The following is a 25,455-nucleotide window of genomic DNA, read 5'->3' on the forward strand; positions in this document are numbered from 1 at the left end:
GATCTTTCAATAGCCTTTCTGGGACCTTGAGTATAATACCTGAAAATGGAACCAACACAAGGAAGGGGTAGGTGAATAATGTGGAGAGAGAGAGTGTGAGAGAGAGACTGACTCTTGTCCACATCATTTGATGCCTAAATAAAGCCTTGTCTAAAAGCCAGATCTACTGAATTAGCCATATATATGAGTCAGTACATTTCCTTTCTTTTTTTTTTGTCAACTTATGTTCGATTTTCAGTTACTTGCAAACAAAAGCTACACAACTGATACTGTAAAACCACACTAAACAAAATAATTAAATATCTATATGCATGAAAAAGACTCAGCTAAGTGAAGTGAAGAGGATGGTATTTGTAGGGCAAGTCCTGGAAGAGCTAAGAAAATTGTATGAGGAATAGAAAAGGAAGCAGGAGAAAAGTTTCTTGCCCCAATATATACAGATTTGTTGCATTGATTAGATAATTGGATATTGACACCATTTAATTTTCCATGACTTTTGTAGGTCTTACCCATTGATTATATATTGTCAGTCTTTGTCCTTGAGAGTCAATCAATACATGGAAATGTGAATTTTCAGATAGCAATCTGAGCTTGTTGTTAAAAACCATGACTATAGTGAAAAAAAATGAGATGAGAAAGTATAAAATCTGTTAATGTAATTTAGGGTGAAAAACATTAATGAATTGTGCTTAAAGAAATACTGTAATATGTTTGAATTACTTTTGATAGAAAAAACTGACTTACTGGATGCATAAAATTTAGTGTCATTAGTGATAAGTTTTCACATAAGTAAATTTGGATCATATATCTTCAAATGGATATATATATACATAGCTATATATAACTACTATTTCCCTATTCACAATTATATATGTTCTTTGTTCAAAATTATTATTATTATTATTTTTTAAATGCACATCCAATCATGTCACTTTCTGGCAAATTCTTTTTTTAATATTTATTTATTTATTTATTTATTTATTTATTTATTTATTTATTTATTTATTTATGGCTGTGTTGGGTCTTCGTTTCTGTGCGAGGGCTTTCTCTAGTTGTGGCAAGTAGGGGCCACTCTTCATCGCGGTGCGCGGGCCTCTCATCATTGCGGCCTCTCCTGTTGCGGAGCACAGGCTCCAGACGCGCAGGCTCAGTAATTGTGGCTCATGGGCCTAGCTGCTCCGCGGCATGTGGGATCTTCCCACACCAGGGCTCGAACTCGTGTCCCCTGCATTGGCAGGCAGACTCCCAACCACTGCGCCACCAGGGAAGCCCTCAAAATTATTTTTATCAGAGTAATATAATGTTCTCTGATAATTTTTATAATTTTCACATATTTCAAATGAATTTTGAAGATCTATATTTCTAATTTGTTAACAGCCACTTGAAAGTATGTATTATTTTCATTTTTTGAACAGAAATGTAAAAAGAAGTATTGAACATATTATCTACAAAGTGTGGTTATTCTAAAAATTTTTTGGCAAATAATACATATTAGCTTTTAAGGAAATATCCACTAACAAGGAATGTTAGTACAGGTTAAGTCCAGCATTGCTTTTTGTTACATATGAGACTAACTATCCTGTTCAGAGTAGCCTCAGTGTTGCTGTATGTGAAAAGATCCAGGAGTACATTGTGCTATTCTGGTAAAAGAATGTCTTGAGATATACGTGTGTGTGTGTCTTAAGTAGATAATGGAGTGGTATGGATGTGATATGGTGTGGCTTGGCTTTTAGAGGCTTTGTAAAAGAGAATTCCCCAGTAGATTTTTTAAAAAGTCAGAGAATTGAAGACTTGTTTTAGGGCAGGGTGGGCTTTAATAACTTCTAGCCATCAACATGGAGGGAAATATCCAGAAGAACACGAGGAAAAATGTAATGTACTCAGATAACTTAGATCTATACAGCATTCATGTAGATATGATGGCCCCTCTTTTTAAAAAAAAATTCAGTGAGCTAGACTACTGTAAGAAAGACTGATAGGTCTTGTGACAGATGCAAGCTAGATGTTAGGAATCACTAAATGGCACTGATGACACCCCAATTTTATGGCTCTTCAAGCCGCCAGTTGCACAGTGAACCTAGGAGTCTGAGCAGGAAGCCGATAACAGAGTAATCTGTAGAACTAAAGATCAGCCTTCATGAGCTGCCAGTCTGCAGTCCTCAGACAAAAGGGAAAAAAAGCTTCAGAAATCACTTTGAAGGTCTGTTCATCAAGGGTCTTAAACAGAGTGAACGCAGGTGGGAAACCTATTATCCAAAGTCCACAGAAAGTACAGTCAATTCTCTGTTTCCCGGGGAGTACAGGTTGGGTTTAGGGAGGGAGACACAGATGTCATTCACCAGAACTTCTCAGGTTTCCAGTTTTCTGTCTTGACGGTTTTGATTTTAGGAAATGATTCAGCTTAGATCCAGTCTAGAGTTTTGTTTGTTTGTTTGCTGGAAGACCTAGAGACAATCTGAAATACACACTCTGAAGCAAAATTACTTTAACAAGTATTTTCCAATTTTTAATGTTTCTCAGCAATTTTTTAGTTTCTTACATTCTTATCACATCGTTTCTTAAGTACCTGTACTCTTTCCAAATTATAGAAGCGCCAACTAAATTTTGTAGTTTATGTATAAATCCATCGGAGCATACCCTATCTTTATATTTTGAGGATCATTTTTTCATAATCCTTTTTTCATAATGGGTGACCATTGTCATTTACTATCCTAGAAACTGCCAGAGATTCCTGAATGCCTTTCTGGTTCTATATCTTGCTATTCCCTTCATGTAGCCACAATTTCTTCCTGTTATTCTATTTAGTATTATCCAGATATGTCTTGCAAGTTGTAAAACCCCAGTATACTCTAAAGCTCTGTGCAAGTGCCATCTCCTCCATAAAGAGCCCTTTGGAGTTCTACTCCAGTTGGAAATACCCTGACTTTCTGCTATGCTTTAGGCAGTTATATGGTATTTGGTATCGGGATATCATACTCTTCTGAGGAAGAGATAAACAACTTGGATTTTCGTTAGAATGTATTGTTTCTACTTTATTTATGTATGATTTCAATTCTTTCAGGTTTTCTTTATAGCCCAGGATTTGATTAGTGTCCCATGAGAATTTAAAAAGAATGTGTACTGTGTAGTTGTCAGGTGTAGAGTTTTATATGTATCCATTTAGACCAAGTACCTTAGTCAGGTCATTCAAATATTCTGTATCTTATTTTTAGTGCTAAAATCTCCTACTATAAGTATCTATTTGTTTATTTTATCTTGTAGTTCTATCAATTTTTGATTTATATATTTTGAGTTCATTTCTTAGATGTTTATAAATTCAAATATATCAAATCTTCCTGGTTAGTTGAAACACTTATCAGATGAAGTGATCTTTATATCTATAAGGCATGTCTTAAATTTGATTTGACCTGATTCTAATTTAACTACATTAGCTTTTTCTTTTTCTTTTTTTTTGGTTAGTGTCTTTATGCTATATCTTTTTTTTTACTTTCAACCTTTCTGTATCTTTATATTTTAACATGTCTTCTTGATAACAAATAATTTTCATTTTACCTACAATCTGATCATCTTTTAACTGGAGCATCTAATCCATTTAATGTGATTACTAATGTATTTATGCTTATATTTTTCACCCTGATTTGGGTTTCTTCTTTGTACCGTATATTATGTTTTCCTCTTATTTTATATCTCTTTTTAGTTTTAGATTTTTTTGTCATTAGGTTTTTCCTCTATTATTTTAGAAGTTATAAATACTTTTTGTATTCTTTTAGAGTTACCCTAGAATTATAGCTTCTTAGGTATCCCCTCTCCTGCTCTGCCCCATGGTAGGTCCCTTGAAAGGGAGTGGGGAGAGCTGTCCTTTAGGATTCCTACTTTATGGAGGAAAAGTCTCTTTTTATGGAACTACTTTCTTCTCTCCAACTTGGAAAGGGTCAGGGCTTTTTCATTTGACCTTTGTATCTCACAAGGCTATCAAGATTAAAAAGTTCTCCAGGTTTTGTAAATTCCCTCAGGTTGAAAAGCAGTTTTATTACTTTACTTATCTGGCTTCCCATCACAACCTATATTTTGATCTAGTAATTCCTTACTTTCTTGCTAGATCTTAGATGCCGTTAACAGATTTGTTACGCATTTTATTCAACATTTTTAATTATGTTCAGTGGGAAGGTTGGTCTGAATATCCTAGCCCACCATATTCCTAGAAAAGGCACCCTTCTCCTCCTCTCCATTCATTTATTTCCTGGCAACACATATAGATGACTCAGTGAATATACCCAGATTGGTCAACATATAAATCAGGTTGCCATCAGGAAATCAATGATACGCTAAAACTGTGCAATCCAAGGAAATTTAATCAGGGAGATTATGGAAAAGTGTGGATCTGAAAAGGGAAATAGAAAAGGGTGGCTAGTAATTGTTACTCCCCCTAAACTTGAAGGAGTAAGAAGAGAGAGTAGTTACAGGAAATGGCAAGTCCTTGAGCGGCAGGAGAGGGTAGTCTGTTGGACCTATGGCTTTCAGATAAGGAATGCAGTCACTGCCAGCAAGTGACCAGCCAGAAAGGGTGATGGAAAATTAATAATCTTTCTCTTATCCAATTTGCTGATCACGTGTTGATGCCTTCCATTCACTAAAATCAACTTGAAGCCAAGTGTAAAGGAGCCAGGTATATGTACTCCACAGAGGTGAGACTCCTGGGGCAGAGAGCTGGGTAAAGGGTGAAGGTAGATCAGGATGGACAAATGAAAACTTTGCAGCACAGATAGTGTTACAGATGGTTAGTCTGCTGACTAATTGGATGATTTGTGATATGTAGACTGGGTAGAAAGATGTATAAAAATGTGTTAATTTTCACTCTTTTTTTTTCTTTTTTTTTTTATACAGCAGGTTATTATTAGTTAGCCATTTTATACATATTAGTGTATCCATGTCGATCCCAATCTCCTAATTCATCACACCACCACCACCCACCCCCCACCACTTTCCCCCTTTGGCTTCCATACGTTTGTTCTCTACATGTGAGTCTCAATTTCTACCCTGCAAACCAGTTCATCTATACCATTTTTCTAGGTTCCACATATATGCGTTAATGTATGATATTTGTTTTTCTCTTTCTGACTTACTTCACTCTGTATGACAGTCTCTAGATCCATCCACATCTCAACAAATGACCCAATTTCTTTCCTTTTTATGGCTGAGTAATATTCCATTGTATATATGTACCACAACTTCTTTATCCATTCATCTGTCAATGGGCATTTAGGCTGCTTCCATGACCTGGCTATTGTAAATAGTGCTGCAATGAACACTGGGGTGCATGTGTCTTTTTGAATTATGGTTTTCTCTGGGTATATGCCCAGTAGTGGGATCACTGGGTCATATGGTAATTCTATTTTTAGTTCTTTAAGGAACCTCCATACTGTTCTCCATAGTGGCTGTATCAATTTACATTCCCACCAACAGTGCAAGAGGGTTCCCCTTTCTCCACACCCTCTCCAGCATTTCTTGTTTGTAGATTTTCTGATGATGCCCATTCTAACTGATGTGAGGTGATACCTCATTGTAATTTTGATTTGCATTTCTCTAATCATTAGTGATGTTGAGCAGCTTTTCATTTGTTTCTTGGCCATCTGTATGTCTTCTTTGGAGAAATGTCTAATTAGGTCTTCTGCCCATTTTTTGATTGGGTTGTTTGTTTTCTTAATATTGAGCTGCATGAGCTGTTTATATATTTTCGAGATTAATCCTTTGTCCGTTGATTCATTTGCAAATATTTTCTCCCCTTCTGAGGGTTGTCTTTTCATCTTGTTTATGATTTCCTTTGCTTTGCAAAAGTTTTTAAGTTTCATTAGGTCCCATTTGTTTATTTTTGTTTTTATTTCCATTACTCTAGGAGGTGGATCAAAAAAGATCTTGCTGTGATTTATCTCAAAGAGTGTTCTTCCTATGTTTTCCTCTAAGAGTTTTATAGTGTCTGGTCTTATATTTAGGTCTCTAACCCATTTTGAGTTTATTTTTGTGTATGGTGTTAGAGAGTGTTCTAATTTCATTCTTTTACACATACCTGTCCAGTTTTCCCAGCACCACTTATTGAAGAGGCTGTCTTTTCTGCATTGTATATCCTTCTCTCCTTTGTCATAGATTAGGTGACCATAGGTGGGTGGGTTTATCTCTGCGTTTTCTATCCTGTTCCATTGATCTATATTTCTGTTTTTGTGCCAGTACCATATTGTCTTGATTACTGTAGCTTTGTAGTATAGTCTGAAGTCAGGAAGTCTGATTCCTCCAGTTCCGTTTTTTTTCCCTCAAGACTGCTTTGGCTATTTAGGGTCTTTTGTGTTTCCATACAAACTGTGAAATTTTTTGTTCTAGTTCTGTAAAAAATGCCATTAGTAATTTGATAGGGATTGCATTGAATTTGTAGATTGCTTTGGGTAGTATCGCCATTTTCACAATGTTGTTTCTTCCAATCCAAGAACATGGTATATCTCTCCTTCTGTTGGTATCATCTTTAATTTCTTTCATCAGTGTTTTATAGTTTTCTGCAAACAGTTCTTTTGTCTCCCTAGGTAGGTTTATTCCTAGGTGTTTTATTCTTTTTGTTGCAGTGGTAAATGGGAGTGATTCCTTAATTTCTCTTTCAGATTTTCATTATTAGTGTATAGGAATGCAAGAGATTTCTGTGCATTAATTTTGTATCCTGCAACTTTACCAAATTCATTGATTAGCTCTAATAGTTTTCTGGCGGCATCTTTAGGATTCTCTATGTATAGTATCATGTCATCTGCAAACAGTGACAGTTTTACTTCTTCTTTTCCAATTTGTATTCTTTTTATTTCTTTTTCTTCTCTGATTGCCGTGGCTAGGACTTCCAAAACTATGTTGAATAATAGTGGTGAGATTGGACATCCGTGTCTAGTTCCTGATCTTAGAGGAAATGCTATCAGTTTTTCACCATTGAGAATGATGTTTGCTGTGGGTTTGTCATATATGGCCTTTATTATGTTGAGGTAACTTCCCTCTATGCCCACTTTCTGGAGGGTTTTGTCATAAATGGGTGTTGAATTTTGTCAAAAGCTTTTTCTGCGTCTATTAAGATGATCATACGGTTTTTATTCTTCAGTATGTTAATATGGTGTATCACATTGATTGATTTGCATATATTGAAGAATCCTTGCATCCCTGGGATAAATCCTACTTGATCATGGTGTATGATCCTTTTAATGTGTTGTTGGATTCTGTTTGCTAGTATTTTGTTGAGGATTTTTACATCTCTATGCATCAGTGATATTGGTCTGTAATTTTCTTTTTTTGTAGTATCTTTGTCTGGTTTTGGTATCAGGGTGATGGTGGCCTCATAGAATGACTTTTGGAGTGCTCCTTCCTCCACAATTTTTTGGAAGAGTTTGAGAAGGATGGGTGTTAGCTCTTCTCTAAATGTTTGATAGAATTCACCTGTGAAGCCATCTGGTCCTGGACTTTTGTTTGCTGGAAGATTTTTAATCACAGTTTAAATTTCATTACTTGTGATTGGTCTGTTCATATTTTCTATTTCTTCCTGGTTCAGTCTTGGAAGGTTATACCTTTTTAAGAATTTGTCCGTTTCTTCCTGGTTGTCCATTTTATTGGCATAGAGTTGCTTGTAGTAGTCTCTTAGGATGGTTTGTATTTCTGCGGTGTCTGTTGTAACTTCTCCTTTTTCATTTCTAATTTTATTGATTTGAGTCCTCTCCCTCTTTTTCTTGATGAGTCTGGCTAATGGTTTACCAATTTTGTTTATCTTCTCAAAGAACCAGCTTTTAGTTTTATTGATCTTTGCTACTGTTTTCTTTGTTTCTATTTCATTTATTTCTGCTCTGATCTTTATGATTTCTTTCCTTCTGCTAACTTTGGGTTTTGTTTGTTCTTTGTTCTCTAGTTCCTTTAGGTATAAGGTTAGATTGTTTATTTGAGATATTTCTTGTTTCTTTAGGTAGGATTGTATTGCTATAAACTTCCCTCTTAGAACTGCTTTTGCTGCATCCTGTAGGTTTTGGATCATCATGTTTTCATTGCCATTTGTCTCTACGTATTTTTTGATTTCCTCTTTGATTTCTTCAATGATCTGTTGGGTATTTAGTAACGTATTGTTTAGCCTCCATATGTTTGTGTTTTTTACGTTTTTTCCCTGTAAGTGATTTCTGATCTCATAGCATTGTGGTCAGAAAAGATGCTTGATATGATTTCAATTTTCTTAAATTTACTGAGGCTTGTTTTGTGACCCAAGATGTGATCTGTCCTGGAGAATGTTCTGTGTGCACTTGAGGAGAAAGTGTAATCTGCTGTTTTTGGATGGAATGTCCTATAAATATCAATTAAATCTCTCTGGTCTACTGTGTCATTTAAAGCTTGTGTTTCCTTATTAACTTTCTTTTTGGTTGGTCTGTCCATTGGTGTAAGTGAGGTGTTAAAGTCCCCCACTATTATTGTGTTACTGTCAATACACTCTTATAAGGGATACAAAGAAGGTAAAAGCTATTTTTGTTGTTGAGTTCACACTCCTCAAAATATCTTCCTATTTAGATAATTTTGCTAGTTTAAAAGAATAATATTTAGTTAAAGTTTAAATGTTTTTTCCAACTGCATGCAAGCTCCGAAGAGTACATGCACACGTGGATTTTTCTGTGTATATGTGTTCACTAAAGAGGGGTTAGCTACTATTGCCAAAAAGTTCGTGGTGAAACTGACCAAGCATATGTTTTTTGTTCAGTATCTGTTTGCTTGTCTCACTTTTTCAGAACCAAAATTTTACAATACTACAGCATATTTAGGGAATATTCATGCATATTTTTACTTTTTTAAAAATGTAATTTCTATTATTACAAAAATGGTTACTGCACATTGAGTTAGAAAAGAGATAAGCAAAAATATGAAAAAAATCAATACATTCTGTGTTAGTCATTTTAAGCTTGCATAGTAAGTTACCACAGACTGGATGCATTAGACAACAGATATTTATTTTCTCACAATTCTGGAGCTGAGAAGTGCCAGACACAAAGTGCCAGAAAATTAGCCTTATGGTGAGAGCTCTCTTCCTGGCTTACAGACGACTGCCTTCTCTCCAAGTCCTCACATGGCCTTTTCTCTATGTACACACGGAGAGAGTAACAGATCTCTTCTGTCTGTCCTTCTTTTTATAAGGCCACCAGTCCTATCAGAATAGAGTACCATTCTTAAGATCTCTTTTAATTTTAATTACCTTCTTAAAGGCCCTGTTTTCACATAGAGCCAGACTGGAGTTGAGGGCTTCAACATATGAATTTTATGGGACACAATTCAGTCTAGAACACATTTTTTACACCCAGTAATTATTGCTTTGAACATCTTGATATAAATTCCTATAGATTTAGATATAAATGTATATATATAGCCAAAATGAGATCATACTATACATACTAGTTTGAAAATTGTTTAATTATCACCACTTTTTCATGATAGTAAACTTAATCATTTTTAATACAGACTATATTAAGGTTTAGTAATCACTGTAGTCTTGTACAGTGGGTTTATCCAAACCAATATCCAGTTGAGGCCTAAAAATTGTATTTCTTCTAATGCAGTATGATCTCTTTTCCTCTTTTGACACTCATTTGTGTGACCAAGTCACTGGTCCTGCATGTGTCTTATTGTCTAGATTTGTAGGTTGCTTCTTATGATTTTTATTCAACTAATTCTTCTAATCCTTGTATTTCCTGTAAACTTGAAATTAATTCTTAATGTTTATAATAGAAAACTCATTATGTAATTAGAGGATAAAAATTTTTAAGGACATTTTCTTGTAGCTGATGTTTTTGTCAGTATCCAGGACATGGTAGGGCATGCCCCATTGATTCAGGTGAAGTGGGGCATAGTGGACAGAGTTGGGTCTTAAGACTAGAATTACCCCCTTGCATAAGGTTATATTCACTGGAGGACATAGTAAAATGTAATTTCTGAGAAAATTCCAATATGGCAGGAAGAACATGTTGTCTGGGGCAGGTCTGATATAAGTTTGTATCCATTGGTTTGGACATTCTAGTTATTTGCTGCCAATCCATTCTGATTGGTCAGTGTATGCTATATCAATTGATAAATATTTAAAATAAGAAAATAAGACCCTTAGTCTAGAACATATGATGTCCAGTCTCTAGTGTTTGTTCAGAAACAACTTTGGCAATAGGGAGATCCCATGTGGAAAAATGGAGTACCCAAAAAGCTATAAATATTATGATGATATATAATCCAGAAATTTTATACTCAGATAGTTTGGCAAGCAGTTGGCATTTAGGAAAGATGTGAGCAGACTACAAAAGTCCAGTCATCAAAACTGTGGTTCTAGAGCAGATTCCTGTCCCTGGGGTGCAATAAAATTGAAAAAATAGAAAATAACTCAGAGTCCCAATCCTAGAAGTTCTATTCTAAATTCAGGAAAGCAACAAATGCTTAATTATTGCAGCTGGGACTCAAGAATTAGCAGCAATTAGACTGTTAGTCCTCAAATCTCTCTAAAGAAGGTTGGGATTTTTCCTAGATACTGGGTAAGCTTACAGTGCAGGTGGAGATGAAGCTTTGTTAGCTATTGGGGAAGAAGATGACTGAGAATCAGTTGATCCTTCATGATAGCAACAAAAATGCAAGACAGAATTATCACTGGAACATAATTTCTGCACATGATGAAATTAAGGACTGGAGAGAGGTAGCTGCTTTTATGTCTCTTAGCTCTGACACTCCTCACCCTATTTGAATACAAATGTTCTCTGAGTGGAACACATTTTTGTCATCTTGAAATCTTTTGAACTTCACATGTCAAATTTAAAGCTTCCATCCAACTATGGAACATGAAAGACAGAAAACATTTGGTAAATGTGAGCTGGAAATGTTATCTTGAAGTAAGAATACATACACACATACACATGCACCGACTTTTCAAATAATAAACTGCATCTAAATGTTCCCCAGGATTTTCTAATTTCAGAAGTATTTTTATTATTTTGGAATACATTCAAGCTTACAGAAAAGTTGCAAGAATAGCACAAAGAAATTTCTTCCTCAACTACCCAAGTGTAGGCTGCAGACATGCTAAACAGTTGCATCTGAATTCTCCGGCAAACAGTGACATTCTCTTGCACAAACAGCAGGACCGTTACAAACAGGAATTAAACTTTGATACATTTCTACCATGCACTACGTAGCCCCCATTCAGCTTTTGCCACTTGTCCCAATAATGTCCTAAATAACAAATAGATCTAAACTAGGATCATGTGTTGCGAGTTATCAAGTCTCAAATTTCCTTCAAACTGGAACAGTTTCTAGCTTTTTTTTTTACTTTCATTGCTTTATCCCTTTAAAACTTACATGCCAGTTATCTTCAGAATGTTCCCCAGTTTGGGTTTACCTGATGTTTCTCATGAATAAATTCAGGCTCTGAACCCTTGGCAGCAATATTATGGAAGTGAGACTGTTTTCCAATTGCTAATATTAATTTGTTCCATTACTGGTAAAGCTAACTTTGACCACTTGATTAAGCTGGTGTCCACCAGATCTCATTAAAGTTACTCTCTATTCTTTTTTTATAATCAGTAGCACTTGAAGTTATGCAAACATCGCACCCCCACCATTTCTACCTTCACCCAGTATAATGTTCACTGATGTTTTTTTGCTCAAGTAGTCATTTCCAAGATGATGCCAACAGTGACCTTCTAAGTCCATCATCCTGTCTACTTTTATGAGTCGGCATTTTGCTGTAAAGAAGAACTTTCTTTTTCTTGTTTGTTTGTATGTTTCTTTACTTATAAATACAGTATCAATGTATTACATAATGAAGATTTATATTCCTAATTTATTCAATGGATTATGATTCAATCCTATTTTTTTTTAATAAATTTATTTATTTATTTATTTTTGGCTGTGTTGGGTCTTCGTTTCTGTGCGAGGGCTTTCTCTAGTTGCGGCGAGAGGGGGCCACTCTTAATCGCGGTGCGCGGGCCTCTCACTGTCGCGGCCTCTCGTTGCGGAGCACAGGCTCCAGACGCGCAGGCTCAGTAGTTGTGGCTCACGGGCCCAGGCGCTCTGCGGCATGTGGGATCCTCCCAGACCAGGGCTCGAACCCGTGTCCCCTGCATTAGCAGGCAGATTCTCAACCACTGCACCACCAGGGAAGCCCCCCTATTTTTATTTTGATACTCAAATTGTCCTAGGTCAGCCAGTAGCAGCAATTTCTACCTGGATTCTGTGTCCTTTGATGTTTCCTCAGAATTCTTTGTGTATTTCCTTGGTTTTTGACACAGCAAGGTATACCAAATCATGTTGTATTTCCCCACCCCAACCCTGTTACCAGCTTTTTCCTAAATGATCCCTAGTTCCTTTGAGTGGAGAGTACTGTCTAGAAAACAAGATGTGTATTCTAGATGTGCTCATTGCTATTGAAGTGTTGCTTTTTTCAGTACCTGTTAGTAAACAAAGATAGGAAAATATATATTTTGATATTATATTTTGATATAAATATGTATGAATATATATATACACACACACATAGATTTACATCTATATCTATCTCTCTATCTGAAAAACCATCAGTACATATCAATACCTAGTGTTTTTCTCCTTTCATGTTTGTAAATCCCATCTCTGAGAGTGAGAAATCTGCTTCTCATTATTCTGAATATATATACTTGAGTAATCAGTTCCCTTGAGTGTAAACATTTGATGCCTTTCCTTCTTCCTCTACAAGAATGCCTTTCCCATTCCATTATGACTGTGACAGCCAAGCCAGGCACTGTCACACATGGACTATTTACCCTATATCAAGTGCTCTGCCTATTCCCCATCTGAAATGCACCCCACTCAAGCTCCCACACTGTGTGTTGTTCAGCTCTTAAATGGGGATAACCTTAGTCAGCTTTAATGACTTTTCTCATTACACTGTTCCCCCTGACAGTTGCTTTCCTTTCCATATTCAGACTTGCATACACACACACATACACAACATCCTCCTCATGCTTGGGCCCTGATACCCTGTGCTAAACTACCCCAACCCATTTGGATGCCTTCCTTTCCTCACATGGTCTTCAACCCCTTGCTCTGGGCCACAGTGGCATCATCTTCTATTGCCACTGTCAGAGGTGCTAACCTTGACCAACCCATGTAATGGCTTTAGGACTGATTCACTCATGAAGAGAAAGGAAGGGAAGAGGAAGAAGAAGAAAACATACATTGTTTATGAGTACATGAATGTTTAATTCACATAAATATTCTTGAGCAGTATATTTATTTTCTTTCTTACTCTTTTCTTTTCATTTAGCAGTCTGTAGTTAATATTTATCCATGTTGTCAAAGGTACATTTACTTCATTGCTTCTAAGTGCTATAGAATATTTAAAGAGTAGCTTTACTCTATTTGATATATCCATTATTCCAAAAATGGATGCCTAGATTGCCCTCACTTCCTTGTTGCCAAATATTCTAGGTTCAAATTTCCTCTTGCTATTTTTTATTTCTTTAACAACATTAACTTATGACCTTCTTGTATTATGTTGTTTTTGACATGCTTGGTACCAATCTGATTCTTGTTTTTTCTGTAAGCAGTCTACTTTTTGACTTGGGGAACTTTTAGTATTTTGTTCTTTATCTTTCATGCCTTTAAATTTTGTGCTAAAGTATGTAGATGCTTCTCCTCTTCTCTGGAAAAATAATAATAAAAGTAAATATTTTCTTCAACTATTTTCTCTCCTCCATTTGTTTTTCCTCCTTCTGGTGTTCTTTCTAGAACTCCCGTTTCTATTCATTGCATCTTTTACTTGTATGTTTATATTTTATGTTTTCATTCCTTTCTGTGGTTTCTTGGAAAAAATTCTGAATCTGATCTTCTATATCTTGAATTTATTTTTCATTTATATCTATCTATTCCTTACCATCTCTCTCTACTCTCTCTACCTATTGGTATATTTCTTTCAATTATTCTATTTTTCATACCTCTTATTTCCTCTTTTTAAAAAAATGTTTTCAAGTTGTTTCTTATTGCTAATGCAGTCCATTTTCTTTTAGTGAGTTTAGTTATAATGCATATTCTTAAGTTAATGTACTGTGTGTTTTAATATGTTTACTTTGAGTATTATATGTGTTCATTGTGTTAATTTTCTTTTATGAGGGTGTGGATCTCAGATATCTAGATACTTTAGTTTGGGAGTTCATGTTGCCCTGGAGGAATTACCCATCTTCTTGTGACTTATAGGAGGGCCGACCTGTAGTCAGGCCCCAGTTTATATCTTCATGGGTTTGTATAATGAGAGAGAGTCACTGTGTTCCAGGTACAATGAAACTATTCTAAACCACCATCATGTTCTGCTGGTTCACAAGGAAGCCCCAGTTTTCAGAGATTTGATGTTATAAGGAGAAGATAATCCCCTTAAGGTTTTAATTCCACCATCCCTGGGATTTGGAAAAGAGAAATAAATGCCCAGAGTTCAGGTTGCTTAAGCCTCTTTATGACAGTGTTTCACCCCAAATGACACAGGCAGGACTTCCTAACCCAACTTATTTATTTTATTTATTTTTTAACTTTAATAACATATTTTATTTAATTCAGTGTATCCAAAATATTATTAATGTATTGTCATCAATATGCAAACTTAGTAATGAAATAGTTTACATTCTTTTTTCATTCTAAGTCTTCAAAATCCAGTGTGTATTTTACATTTAGAGTACATCTCAATTAAAACTACACACATTTAAAAAAGACTTTTTTTTGCAGGTTTTGTGCTTTTAATAGATTGTACTTTATAGACAGAGGTCTTTCAGAACTAAGCCACTGGTCATTAGGTCAAACAATGTTAGCTTTTAAACCTTTTCATTTAAATGTGACTTATAGGGACTTCCCTGGTGGCGCAGTGGTTAGGAGTCCGCCTGCCAGTGCAGGGGACACGGGTTCGATCCCTGGTCCAGGAAGATCCCACATGCCGCAGAGCAGCTAAGCCCATGTGCCACAACTACTGACCCTGCACTCTAGAGCCCACGTGCCTAGAGCCTGCCACCACAATGAGAAGCCCTCACTCACCGCAATTAGAGAAAGCCCGCACACAGCAACAAAGACCCAATGGAGCCAAAAAAATTTTTTTTCATAAATAAATTTATTAAATGTGACATATTCAGAAAACAACACAAATCATAAATGTATAGCCCACTTACTTTTCACAGTTGAACACACTTATGTAACCAGCACCCAGATCAAGAAACAATACAACAAGCACCCCTAGGAGTCCCCCACCAGTTACACCCCCAGGTAACAAGTATAGTTATTTTAAAGTCGTTGTCTGCTAATTCCAGTATCTCAATCACCTATGGATCTTCTTTCATCATCTATGTTTTCTTTGCTTATCAGTTATATGATCTTGCCTTTTCCATATCTCCTAATTTTCTTTTCATGGAAAGGCATTTTATTTTAAATATAGCAGTGTTGTAAATGTCAATCCCAAACTCCCAATCTATCCCTCCCCCCCAACCTTTCCACTCTCGTAACCATAAGTTCATTCTCTAAGTCTGTGAGTCTGTTTCTGTTTTGTAAATAAGTTCATTTGTAACATATTTTTTTAGATTCCACATATAAGTGATATCATATAATTGTCTTTCTCTGTCTGACATACTCCACTTAGTATGATAATCTCCAGGTCCACCCATGTCAATGCAAATGGCATTATTTCATTATTTTTAATGGCTGAATAATATTCCATTGTATATATGTACCACATCTTCTTTATCCATTCATCTGTTGATGCACATTTAAGTTGATTCCATGTCTTCGCTATTGTAAACAGTGCTGCAATGAACATTGGGGTACATGTATCCTTTTGAACTGTGTTTTTCTCCTGACATATGCCCAAGAGTGGGATTGCTGGAACATATGGCAATTCTAGTTTTAGTTTTTTAAGGAACATCCATACTGTTCTCCATAGTGGCTGTACCAATTTACATTCCCACCAACAGAATAGGAGGGTTCCCATTTCTCCACACCCTCTCTGGCATTTTTTGTTTGCAGATTTTTTGATGATGGCCATTCTGGCTGGTGTGAGGTGATATCTCATTGTAGTTTTGATTTGAATTTCTCTAATAATTAGCAATGTTGAACATCTTTTCACGTGCCTTTTGGCTATCTGTATATTTTCTTTGGAGAAATGTCTTTACCTAACCCAATTTATGTTTAAGTTATTAATCTCTCTTTTTAAATATGTTACCATAAATATACATTTTACCTAAGCTCAATCATTATATATATCTGTATATTTGTATTTGTATTCTGTTCTTTTCACTTCTAGTGTACCCATGTTTCTACATATTAATTTATATTTTAACAGCCACACATTTTATTGCAATTTTCTAAGTAATTTTCCTCTTTGGGAAATCTATGTTGTTTTCTGTAATTGCTATTATAATTATACTGCAAAGAGTACAATTATTCTTGTAGAATAAATTCCAAAGTGCAAGATTGCTAACATTATTGCTATGAAGAATAATATTACTTTACCTATGGGTTGTTTAAATTAGCAATGCCAACAGCAATATGAATGTGAAAGTTTATCCAAGATTTTACTGGTATTTATTATTAAAATTGAAAGTGTGATCATAGTGCTGCTTTTAGTGAAGGAAAACAGGCTCTATGCACATTTGTTTTCAGACATGGGTATGGAATACTATGAAACAACATGTATTAGGATCAACATCATGTGTGGGGATGTAAATAAATAGATGAAAAGCTGCTTTTTGCTATGTTGCATGCCATTATTTGGACCTGGTCTTGGCCCTGTGACACATAAGGAAGTCCTTCTGTCAGTTGAAAAGAACCAATGTAATCATAACATCCTTGCAAAAAAAGTTGTCTTCAACTTTCTCAGACCTCTGTGTTTCTTTTAAATAAAACTCTTAGACTTCAGGATGTAGAGGAGGGCAGGTAAAATAATTTGAAATCTGTTCATGCAAATGTCTAGGAACTCTGTATGAAATATAAGAAAAAAGTGTTTTTAAAAGCATCTATCAAAAAAGAAAGTAAAATGTCCAGGAGGAAACATGAAGACAGAATGAAAAATCAGAGAAATAAGCAGAAGAGCTGACCCTCTGGTCACCTGGTTTTGGGAGGTCATGGATCCCAGTGAATTAGGTAAATTAGAGTGGGAATATAGAACTCACATGGGGACAAAAGACATGGTTATGGGCCTATAGGGAGAAAGGAGTTATAACTAACATCTATATAAACCAGGACCATGGAGTTGAAGTAGGAAAACTAGAAAGAAATCCACCCACTGGTGGAGAAAAGCTTTCTTCTGCCTGAGCTCTGGATAAAAAAATTTTTTTTAAATCTTTTTTAATGTCTCTGGAAATAAAAAATTCCTGGCTCAGAATTTTCATTAACATTGTAGTATAGAAACATCAAGCCAAAAAATTAGCATAAAAATTGTGCCCAAGCCAGAAATGCCCCTGGGATGCCTGACAAAAGAAAATGCAATGCTGGGAAAATAAGTATTGGAGAAATACTAAGCAAAAGAAAGATGGAATAATTATATTAATGGGGGGGAGACTTTAGGGAAAAAAATTAGGATAGAAACAATATAAAGAATAATTGTTCTGTATAATCTATATAGAAATCAGGAAGTTGTAGCAATTCCAAACTTGCAAACACGTAACTAAGTAGTCTAAAAATATACAAGGAAAAATATTATACTATTGCCAAGATAAATTGATAAATTAGCATCATATGGGAAACTTTAACATGTCTCAATAATTAACAGAGAGAATATGTAGAACAGTTAATAAAGTTATAGCCACACAGTTTTCAAGCTTGATTTACTGGACCTATATTTGAAATGCTACATCCCTGTAATAGGGAATGCACATTCTTTATATAGAACATGTATAAAAATGTTTATTCTCTATTTATAAGATGTAATAGCCTACAGGGTCACAAAACTCACCTAAAATCAAAGTATCAGTAGTATATAGACCTTGCTCTCAGTTCATAATTAAATTAAGCTAGGTATCAATATTAAAACAGTAACCCACACCTTATATTTGAATATTATAAAAATTCATTAAACTAATACATTTATTATAGAAATAATTATCATAGAAATTTAAAATGCTAGAATTTGTAAGATAATAACACCATATATCAAAATTAGTGTGCTTCACTGCAATAGAAAATCTGTAGCCTTAAAGACATGTATAAAGATTAAAAAGTAATGAGCTAAGCATTTTAACTTAAAAATTTAGGTTAAAAAAAACCCAGAGAATATATTCAGGCAAAATTTAACAAAGATACTAATAAGCATAGAATATAATATTGAAACAAAAAATAAAGAAAAAAATATTGAGGATCCACAAATCCTAAAACTGGTTTTCTGAAAATTCTAAAAAATTAGCTAAACTCTAGTAAAACTGATGAAGGGGGAAAAAAAAAGACAGAAGTAAATTGATGTTAGAAATAGGAAAGGAAACAAAATTATAGTTAAATGACAATATTTTTTCTGAAGCATAAGAATAAAGCAAACAGCTAAATGCACTTAGAAGAAATAAACATGTAAAAATCTGAATTTACTTATATTCGTTAATAATTTGAAAATATTAAGTGAAATAAAATGAAAATATACATTGAGTGAAAATGTACTCCTCCCCGCAACACACGTGAAAAATACCAGGATGAAATAGTTTTATATATGAACACTAACTCCTTTGTAAAATGGATAATGTCTGTGCTACATAAACTCTTACAGAATCAATGAAAAGAAGCAAAGATCACTAAACGTTTGTGAGGTTATATAATCCACAGATCAAAATCAGACAAGAAAAAATTGAGAAATATAATTATCAATAAGCCACTTATAAATATATATGCATGTATCCTGAAAATACTAGTAACCAAAGACAGAAAATATATCATGACCAAGAAGGGCTTATTCCAGAAATACATGCATTTTTTAACATTGTAAAGTGAAAAGCCTTGCAATTATCTCAAAAGTTGATTCAACATCTGTTTATGCTAAAATCTATTAGCAAAGGAAGAACAAAAGTGATCTTCCTTATAAAAGGAATTTCCCAGACACCTATAGCAAACAACTTAAAAAAAACACAGTTGTAGAAACATTTTGTAGAAGAACACAAGGAAAGGACCAAGGAATGCTGCTTTTACTGCCTCCATTCCACAGTGCACTGGCAGTCCTATACAAAATGATGAGAGCAGTAGATAAAAGCTATACAGTTTTAAAAGGAATAAGCAAAACTATTTTTTGGTATGTATCTACAGTGAAATTAACAAAAATAAAAACCCTATAGATTAACCATTAAAACCTATAGGAGATTAACAAGAAGGTTTGTTATAAGACTAATATATGAAATTAAATAACATGCTTATACACAGTAAAATAATTACAAATGCTATATTTTGTTAACATAGCAGGAAAACATTAAAAATAAATTTAATAATAGTTGTGCAAACCTTTTATAAAGAAAAATATAAAACTTCATTAAAAGACATAAAATCAATAAATTGAGAGGCATACCATATTCATAGATAAAATGCATGATTTTCTCAAATGGTTCCATTAATTTAATGCAATCCTAATGAAATCCTGAAATGTCTTTCCATGGCACATGACAAACTAATATAAAAGTTTATATGAAAGTAGTGGTCCATAAATCCCCCCAAGTTGAATAATAATTAAAAGAGACAATGATGATGATGGTGGTGGTGGTGGTGGTAGGGGACCCATTACTTCAGTCATGATAAAGTTATGTTAATTAAAACAGTATGGCACTGGTTAAAATGAAATGCAGTAGCAAGGATAACAGCTTCATTAATGCTTCACGGAGAAAAAGAGATCCAATGAGAATTAGTGTATGTGTGTGCAAATGGAAATATAAATTGTAAGGCACTATATTCACATAAGGTAATATTTCAAGCAGTTTGCGTTACGTTTGTACATGTTATAAGGTTTTCTCACTGGTGAATTTGAAAAAGAAATTAATATTGAATTTTAGATACAGCTGAAGAAGCTTCTCTGGTTTTCTAACTCAAAAATAAGATGAAAATATTAAAAACAACAACTATAAGTTCATGACTGCCTCATCTAAAGTTCATTTATCTGGACAATTTGGAACAAACCTAGAACAGGGAATTAATAACTAAAAACAAACATATGATTTCAAATGTATCACATTCTGGAAAAGGCAAAACTGTAGAGACATTTAAAAGATCAGTGGTTGCCAGGGGCTCAAGAAGAAGGGAGAGAGGAAAGTATAAGCAGGTATAGCACAGGAAATTTTTAGGGCAATGAAACTATTCTATATGATACTATAATTGTGGATACATGCCATTATGCATATGTCAAAACCCATAGAGTGTACAATACAAAGAGTGACCCTTAATATAAATTATGGACTGAATGTATTAATATTGTCTCATTAATGGTAACAGATATTGATCATGCTAATGTAAGATGTTAATAATAGGGGCAGGGGAGAGAGGGTATTTGGGAACTCTGTGTTTTCTGCTCAGTTTTTCTGTATTTTGAAACTGCTCTAAAAAAACCCACAAAGTATACTACTTAAAAAAAAAATGAACAGAAATGCATAGCACGTAAATTAGAACTGCAATACTCAGATTACAATACTCACAATACACAATAAGCAGATTTCCTTTTCTCCTATATGAGGCACTCAGGTGCCCTCTTGAGGTCTCTTTATTCTTGTTTAGTTATAATGTTTTCAGTGTACTGATTTTCTATTTTGTTAGTAGGGCACATTCAAAGAAAGAAGCAACTTATTTATCATAACAGTTCTCATATAGCAGTAAGAAGTGACATTTGAAGGCCCATCAGTATAGCATGTCTACTTTGCATTACTTGCTTTCTAATTGCCACCCTCTCCCCAACAGTACCACTTGGCTGCCCTTGGACATCTCCTAGAGAAACTACCTTCCCACCCCCACCCCCAGCCCCCAGACTTCCCAGGATCCATCAAATACAGGATTAACACATGTCATCACCAAAGACCTTCAAAGACCACTTCAGGGCTGTGACCGAAGTCCTTTCTGATTGGTGTCTTTGCCTAATTTGTTGTCAAAATTTTTGAATATCAAGCATGAATAGAAGAACTCAAAGAGGCAGGGCAGGTGGCAGAGATTTAGTAGAGAGGTGAGAGACCTACAAACACAGGTAGAAATGAAAACTCCAAGATTTGAAAATAAGTGTAGCTTTAAGAATCTCTATTCTTTTAATTTGTGTAATGCTTTATAGTTTTCAATGTGATAATATAATAATGAATCATACAAAAAAAGTTAAATCATTTTCACATGCTATTTTTCTGAAACTAGACAAGTACTTAAAATTCTTTGAAAATATTTTTATCTGATTTTTTTCTTTTTTAAAAATATGAGTTGTCCACATCTCCTTGAGGTCTTATTCTGTGTGCTTTCCTGTTGAACCCCACTGCAGTTTTTAATGTGAAATTTAGAATTGCCTATTTATGGTTCTGCAGTTCTATGAGGCCAGCAATTGTATCTTAGTCATCATTATATAACAAGCACCTAAAATAACGTCTACACAAAGTTTCAAATACATATTTGCCGAAAAGTGTAACGTTGGTTATCTAGAAAAATTCAGTTGTTTGGAATTACTTATCTGATCATATTGGATAAATAAATTTGAATGCTTTAAGAAAAAAAAAAACCAACAGAATATAGAGAAACAAGTATCTTTTAATTTTCTTCCCCCCCCCCCAGAGGAAAGAATTGTCAGCATGCAAATTCAGACAGTCACAAAATTTGAAACAGTTACTAATGTTGTTGGATATTTAAAGGGCTCGACATCTCCAGGTAAGTAGACCCAAATATTTATAATCTACACTTTATATGAAATATCACAAGAAAATGCTCTGTAACAATTTAATAGCATAGTTAAATGTCCTACTTTAGATGTAACTACAAGTTCGTACCACTCTAAAGGGTGGTATATAAAACCAAGAAGCAGGTCTTTATTCTTTCTTACCAAATCTCTTCAAAGATAAATCATAGTAGAGAGTGTAAGAGGGAAAACAAAACAAAACGGAGAAAACAGAGTTTAGATTTGTTAAATTGGCATGTACCTGTGAGTAAAAGCTATAGAAACCAATGTTTTCTTTTTCTTTTATTCACTGTAACACCATTGAAGATTTTATTTATATCAAGAAAAGACTTTTTTAAAAAGGAAATATTTTAGTTTTAATTATGTGTTTTTAAAAAAATAAAAATTTTGGTTTTCAAATCTTTCATTGTTAATCTGTGTCCCATCTCTGATCCTTGGTCCACTGACAATTCTGCCTAACGTTTGCATGGCTTAGGTTTTGAAGGTGCTTATGAAAAGGATCACATGGTTACGTTTTAAATAGTTTTATACCTTGTTATGGGATGCTTATGGAATCTTCAGATGATACTATATAGGCTAAAAAAGTGAAAATAACTGACAAATATATTAATTAACAAATTAACAACAACACTTCTGAACATATTGTGAGGTTGAATGACATATTACTGTCTGCTGTGCTTGTTTTACATGGTAGAATGCAGTAGTCTTTTAGTACATTTGTGCCATTGCTATTGATTTGGTTGGGATATTTACTCAAGTTATCCTTGGAGCATAATTCTTCTCCATGATTTTAGTCAAACTGACTCCATAATTGCTAACCCAGGAAATTCTGAGATCAAGTTTTACATTCCCATCAAGTTTCCTGCCAGCCAACTCTTTAAAAATTCATGGACATCTTCTCTCTGATTTCCTTACAGTAGCAATGATGAACAACCTCTGATCATAATATCAAGATATAAATGAATTTGGAAATTGTTACTATTGCATTTCAACCATTTCAACAAATTTATATCATAAGGATCTCTAATTGAAGCATTAGAACTATTTATCATCATTGCTACATTTGCTAGTTATTTTTGAAAAACCAAACTGTACAAAATTATACTCACTATAGGATAAAAACAAAAAAACTTTCCTTATTGAAATTCAATGGAGAAAAAAACCCCAAATTTAAAAAATCAATTTACTAGTAGTATTCCTCGGTGTATAATATGTAAAGCTTCTCAATTTTATTTATTTGAATTCTACACAAAAATATTGGCTGTTCATTCACATGCTTTTCTTATTTAATGACTCTGAAAATTAGAAATAACCATCAATTAGTATTAAGGTTTTTATATATGGTTTATCCAGAATACAGACAATTCCAAACAGAATTTTTATACATATCTGGGAGATGAGTGAATCAATTCAACATTGCAGGCACACTGTGTATACCGTTAATTAAGTTTTGATAAATTGTTGACAGATCAAATTCATTGTTGGTTCCAATATCAGTGTGGAAAACTAAAATAGTTTCACACAGTTATGTTTCCAGTAAAGTAGTGTTTTGATGCCATGAAGGCAAGGTGTGAGTCATTCATTCCATACATGTGTAGTACTTATTATGTGTCAGGTGTTATTCAAAGTGCCTTACAAATAGTAACTTACTTAAAACTCAAAACAACTGAATGATGTATGTACTATTTTTATTCCCATTTTATGGTTGAAGAATTTAAGGCATGAGAGTCTAAATAAGCTTTCTAAGGTCATACAACTAGTAAGTTAAATGGCCTGGATTCAAACCCAAGCAGGAAGGCTTTAAACTCTGTACACTTAACCATCAAGTTATGGGACATCTCCTAAGGAAATGACACTTAATGAAGAAAAATCTTTTTACACAGATTGTAGGGCTACTTGATAAAGGAAATTAAGCTGTGTACCAACGACATTCACTGGCAAAATCAGAGGAAACTCTGGAGATACATTTTTAGTCTACCTTATTACTGACAACTGTCAGCAATATACATTATTCAGAAGCCATCAATGTGTCATGGAGATCTTTCTAGTAATGAATCTAATAGATTTTATATGATTATATGAAATAAAATATGTGAAAAAGAAAAAGTATTTGGATGACTTTTGATGATGATTTATTTTTTCCATCAGAAAAAGGAGAGGGTCTAAAACTCTAAGTTGGAAGTGAAAACTGATTCCCTAAATACTTCATTTATTGCAAAATCCATACATGACTACCACATTTTTAATACTTACAGCTACTGAATAACTGTTCTCTCAAATGTATGAATAGTTCATTAATACTTACTGAGCATATACACATTGTTTATAGGACACTCCCCACTATGATTCTGGCAAAATGTTAGATAAGGGTTTCATTGTGGCATATTTGTATACTTCATTAATTAATATTCACGTTGCAGACGACAGTAATATGGATCTAAACTTTGGATTCATAATTGAGTTCAGCAGCTGCCTCTGCTTTGATATACACAGATGTGTGAGTCAAGACAGTGGGGGGAAAACGTTAGTCTTAATTATCAGAACAATTTTGCATAATTGTTGCTCAGTTGTGCAATAGGATCATGTAAATGTCATTAAATTTATTGTTAAGATGTATATTGTATTATAATGGCTCTTGTTGCCTTCTATTTGCAGACCGTTATATCATAGTTGGCAGCCGTCATCATACCGCATACAGTTATAATGGACAAGAGTGGGCCAGCAGCACCGCCATCATCACAGCTTTTATCCGGGCCTTGATGTTAAGAGTCAAGAGAGGGTGGAGACCAGACCGCACTATTGTTTTCTGTTCATGGGGTGGAACAGCTTTTGGAAATATTGGCTCGTATGAATGGGGAGAGGTAAACGTGCATAAATTACTATGCCTTGCTCTCAAAATTGCACGGTCACTCTCTCGCTCTCGCTCTCGCTCTTGCTCTGGACTAAAGTAGGCAAAGTCAAATTGATAAAGCCATGAACAAGAATGTGCATCTCAACCAGGGTGTGCAGTATGCTCATTTGCTGAGATCACTTCTAAGAATGCCAAGGAATTAGAGTTAGACCACAGTGAATTGTGTATGATCTACAGCTATCTTATTCTTGTTGCTACCAGACCTACAGACTCTGTTACACCCGCAGTGGTGTTTAGCTAGTTATTGTGTTTCTTCTTAGGTTGACAGGCACTGGACAAGAGAGGATCAAGTGATACATACCATTACTTTTTTTTTTTTTTTTTAACTTTCTAGCAGTTTTCTGGAATTAGGAAACAATCTTGTATGTAAAATGTTTATTAACTTAACATTATACGTTACCTAAACAATATAGAGATTGGACTCAAAATAGCAGTTTCTTTCCTTCTACCCTTTTTTTCTCCCTCCCTTCAATCCTTCCTCCCTCTATTCTTACACCCCTACCTCCCTGCTCCTTCTTTTCTACCTATATCTCTACCTATCCACTTATCTAACTACCTTAGGAAGCCTTTGTTCAAATGAAATCTTGTGTGCAATGGATCACAGTTAGAATACAACTGGAGTAAATTTTCAAGTATTTCTTTTTTT

At 34.4% G+C, this 25,455-nt stretch overlaps 1 protein-coding gene across 15 annotated transcripts in view; it reads left to right on the forward strand.

Moving 5' to 3' along the window:
* NAALADL2 (N-acetylated alpha-linked acidic dipeptidase like 2) overlaps positions 1–25,455 on the forward strand; it is a 1,511,782-nt gene that overhangs the window by 1,091,394 nt on the left and 394,933 nt on the right. For 14 of the 15 annotated variants that reach the window (XM_068547430.1, XM_068547429.1, XM_068547431.1 and 11 more), the window contains 2 exons: positions 21,778–21,870; positions 24,554–24,759. In XM_068547430.1, the coding sequence (XP_068403531.1) occupies positions 21,778–21,870; positions 24,554–24,759 (299 nt within the window). The remainder of the gene's footprint in view (positions 1–21,777; positions 21,871–24,553; positions 24,760–25,455) is intronic. The other variant, XM_068547437.1, reaches the window with a different exon arrangement.

The sequence above is a fragment of the Eschrichtius robustus genome, chromosome 6, assembly GCF_028021215.1.
Source record: "Eschrichtius robustus isolate mEscRob2 chromosome 6, mEscRob2.pri, whole genome shotgun sequence".
In the NCBI taxonomy this organism is placed as follows: domain Eukaryota; kingdom Metazoa; phylum Chordata; class Mammalia; order Artiodactyla; family Eschrichtiidae; genus Eschrichtius; species Eschrichtius robustus.